The sequence below is a fragment of the Pollicipes pollicipes genome, unplaced genomic scaffold (genome assembly GCF_011947565.3).
Source record: "Pollicipes pollicipes isolate AB1234 unplaced genomic scaffold, Ppol_2.1 Scaffold_7262;HRSCAF=8765_pilon_pilon_pilon, whole genome shotgun sequence".
Taxonomy (NCBI): Eukaryota; Metazoa; Arthropoda; class Thecostraca; order Pollicipedomorpha; family Pollicipedidae; genus Pollicipes; species Pollicipes pollicipes.
Genome location: NW_023597055.1, coordinates 17770162 through 17773972, shown reverse-complemented (window position 1 = coordinate 17773972; position 3811 = coordinate 17770162). Strand labels below are relative to the sequence as shown.

General features: G+C 57.0%; 1 protein-coding gene across 1 annotated transcript; it reads left to right on the top strand.

The window, feature by feature from the left end:
* Nucleotides 1–357: 357 nt before the first annotated feature.
* Nucleotides 358–2722, top strand: LOC119114224 (formin-like protein 16). The gene is made up of 3 exons (XM_037238422.1): nt 358–484; nt 849–960; nt 1328–2722. The coding sequence occupies exon 3, from the start codon at nt 1424–1426 to the stop codon at nt 1901–1903; it is 480 nt and encodes a 159-aa protein (XP_037094317.1). The 5' UTR covers nt 358–484; nt 849–960; nt 1328–1423; the 3' UTR covers nt 1904–2722.
* The last annotated feature ends 1089 nt before the right edge of the window (nt 2723–3811 follow it).

The window sequence follows — 3811 nt, the reverse complement described above, 5'->3', positions numbered from 1 at the left end:
GTGCCGTCTACCGCGGCAGCCTGGATCCGGCCAGCTTGGCGGCCGTCATCGGCGCCATCGTGCACCATTTCCTCTGGGTGGTGCTGTGGCTGGTGCTGACGCTGCGCAGCCGGTGGCAGTTCCGCCTGCGCGTCGTCGCCGGCACGGTGGCCGTGCCGGACGCGCCGCACCTGCAGCTCGTGCACCGGGTGGAGCTGGGCCGCCGCACCGGCGCCGCCGCGCCGCTGCTCGTCGTCGCCGACAGCGGCGCCTTCGTCGTCGGCGACACGATGGCGCAGAACCTGATCCTGGGCGTGGCCACGCGCCGCTGCGGGCCGGCCAAGCCAGTGCAGATGGCGCCACTGCGGCAGGCGGCGCTGCCGCCGCGCCGCGCCGCCCGCCAGGAGGAGCAGGAGGACGAGGAGGAGCGTTACGTGCAGCTGCCACGCGGCTCCCAGCAGCGGCGGTCACGTGTCACCTTCGAACGTGACGGATCCGGCAGGAGGTAAGCCACGGACTCATAGGCGCCCAGACAGCAGTGTCATCACATAGGGGTCTCCTCGTGATTGGTGCGTATCCCGAATCTATTGCAACGGGCTTGTGGCTAAGGACACCATTTTTATAGTTTGACTTTGTTTAGTTTAGAAGAACCTGCTCTTTGCCTCTGGCAGAGCACGAATGCGTCATTTTATCGTGTGTATTTTTACAAAGAGGTATGCAATACTTAGCCTAGTCATGGCAGCGTTTTGCAGTTCGCTAACAAACTGCCACGTTGTGTCCCCATTCCAACTCTTACAAACACACCTGATAACTATCGCAGCGTGTTAAGATGCCTATCAGCACGTGTAACCGCCGTCTGTCATCCCCAGGTGCGGTGGTTACCAGCCAGTGCCCACGGACGAGGTGCGGGAGTCAGCCCCGTACGGACAGGCGGGCGCCGAGGAGGGCGACTACGTCTGCCTCTACAAGAGCCAGCAGCAGGTGTGTGTCAGGGGAGGAGTCATGCCAACCGGCCAAGGCGTGAGGAGGTGTTGATCCATACCGTGTCAGCAGCGAATTGAAAAAATATCGCTGTACCTGCGGTGTGGGCTTATGAAGAAATCGTTCTGGGATGTAGCCAAGGAGAGGACCACAGCGACCATCCTCCCCCCTTCCCACACTGAGCAAAGGGCTTACACTAGATACTGGACGAGTGCACGGAAATGCAGTCTAACTTCACAGAAGCTAGGAGACAATTCGATATTTGTGCCACCACCCTCATACTTCGAGGCTAGGGGCCTGGAACCAACCTGTTGACGTTGCCAACCTGTGCTCCAGCTTGACGCGTCGTCTCCGTTGCGTTTGGCAGATTCGTCGTGCGGCCGGGTGCGAGGTGCACCAAGCGGCACGACAGCCGCTGCTTCCCGCCCGCTACGCAATCCGTCCCCCTCCGGAGAGCGTCTACATGACCCGCAACGAGGTCCGGCCGCCGGCCGTGCGGCGCGCCAACAGCTTCGAGGCGCTCCCGCGCGCCTCTGGCGGCCCGCAGCGCAGCTTCTCCTTTCGCGGGCCACCGGCAGGTGGCAGGCGGATCGCCAACACCGAACCGAAGGTGGCGTTCGACCTGCGCACGACCGTGATTGGCGAGTCGCCGCGCTCGCCGCGCGCGCTCGTGCCGTCGCCGAACTCGGCGTTCTCGCCGCCCGAACCGAGCATCGCTGAGACGGCGCTTAATCACCTCCCGCCACCGCCGCCATCGCTGCTTCCGCCGCCTCCGTCGCCCATGAGGCTCTACGAGGAGGCCGACCGGCTGAGCGACATGCCGCGCATGCGCAGTCCGCGCTCGCTCGGCGTCATTAATCAGCTGAGCTCGACCGGGAACAAGCGGGACTCAGCGAACTTTTCAATGAGCGTGAGCAGTGGCAGTGACGCAGGGTCCACGTGATGAACACAGTGTTCCGTGATGAACACAGCTCCGTGTTCCGTATGAAACACGGTGTATAATCATATCCGTCGATGTGTGATTTTACGTTTATTCGTGGCGTTCACGTATGCTGAGCTGTGTGATGTTCAGTTGAGTCGTTGTATAGGAATGCTCCCTAGAGATTAGTGACAAACTGACTGGCATGGCTGCGTCGTGTCATTCCCTTACGATGCGGTAACTGCCGCTGGTCCAACCGCCCGCTCAGGCGTGCGTCACAACAGTGAGCGATCTAACGATTTTAACATTATTTATTTGAGTTATCGATGTAGTCCTGAGATTGTGTTACAAATTACTGGACGTTAAATGATGGCTAATGGATCGATAGCCATATGCCGAACTGGGTGTCCAAGCATATGTTGCCAAGGACCCCTAGCTAGCGATGGCGGATGAGAGGGCAAAAGAGAGTCTTGAGAAGCCGCGGAGAATCGTTCAAAGGCTAGTGAAAGTACAACGGCTGCCATCCGGAGGCTTGTGCTGCGTTGCGATGGTGTATCGTCAGAGCTGTCACTTAACGTCAGTTAAGTCTTCATCTGATGAACACCCGCTGCCTGGGTGTGAGTGCCATGACCAGGAGTGTCGGGAGCGGGGGTACCGCGAGGTGATCTTCAGACCGCTTTCACCCATGGCTCAGGGTGCACCTGTGGGCTGACATTATCAGAGGCGTGCAACAAAATGACTGTATTTAGCTAATTGTTAATGAACGTACGTACATGATAATGCGATCGGTGCATACGAGGCATGGCATTGTACATACGGCGCCAAATATAGCTGGACCATCTACATGCAGTACATCTGCAGCATTCAGACGAAGATGTCACTATCATTTCATGGCTGGGGCGACAGCCCATGGTCAGGGAGCTCCAAGTGCTGGTCTCAGCGCCACGGCACAGTGGTGACACGGAACACGGAACACGGACACTGCAGCAATAGGATCGTCGCTGTCTGCAATACTGTCGTCGCTGTCGCAGGGAGTCTGCAATACTCCGAAGTATGTCCGCTCCAGATGCTCATCGACCGGCGAAACTTCTGTCCAAATTTGGGAAGTTCGGCTTGTGTCCGAACGTGTCCCTTGCGGGCGCGTGGCTTGAATGACATAGACAAGATCATAAATCGAGTCGGCCGTGAATAGAAGATGGCATCCCGGTTGTTGCGATCGAGGACGACTGAGTACGAGGTGGATGACGAAGGAGGGCGAGCGAGGACAGTCAGGTGCGACATTCACGCGATGGATGCAACCTCATGATAGTGTGCCTGACGGTGAGGGCGGAAAGCACTGCCCTCTGGAAGGTGCCTCCCTTTCTTTCCCTCCCCGAAGATACTTGTTAAGGCTAGTGCTTACAGAAGCAGACAATTATCCTTCCTGAGGGCGGAATAACTGGCATCTAAGTCACTTTTAGTTCTTATGCTTAGATGATGATCTAAAAAGCACTTGTATCATTTAAGTTATTCGTTGTGATGCGTTGGGCCTGAGCCTGTAACAACGCAATATGAAGCACCAATTATTAGGCTGGAGCTAACTCGCGTGTGTAATACAACGCAGGGCTTCAAACGCACGCACTGTGGGTCTGCGGCTCGGATGCTTACCTGTCACCCTGTGCGATACGCGTAAGGAGTCCGCACATTGCGAAGGCCACAAACGATGTATTCGCTAACCCCGTGGTTTGCTGTTTAAGCGTATGAGTTCCCCGCTACCTAAAGCGTTTTTGTTCTGCATAGCTGAAGTTTAAGCCACGGTCAGAAACCTGCTTCGCGAGTGCATGCTTCTCTGATGTGCAATATGTGTTGCTGGACTTTGGCGTGGCACATTTAGAGTATGCACTGGTTGGGGAGAACTATTACAAACCCATTGACACCTCGATGCGGGTCTCG

Excerpts from the sequence above, each read along its gene's own strand:
- LOC119114224 (XM_037238422.1), top strand. The coding sequence starts at position 1,424 with ATGACCCGCAACGAGGTCCGGCCGCCGGCCGTGCGGCGCGCCAACAGC.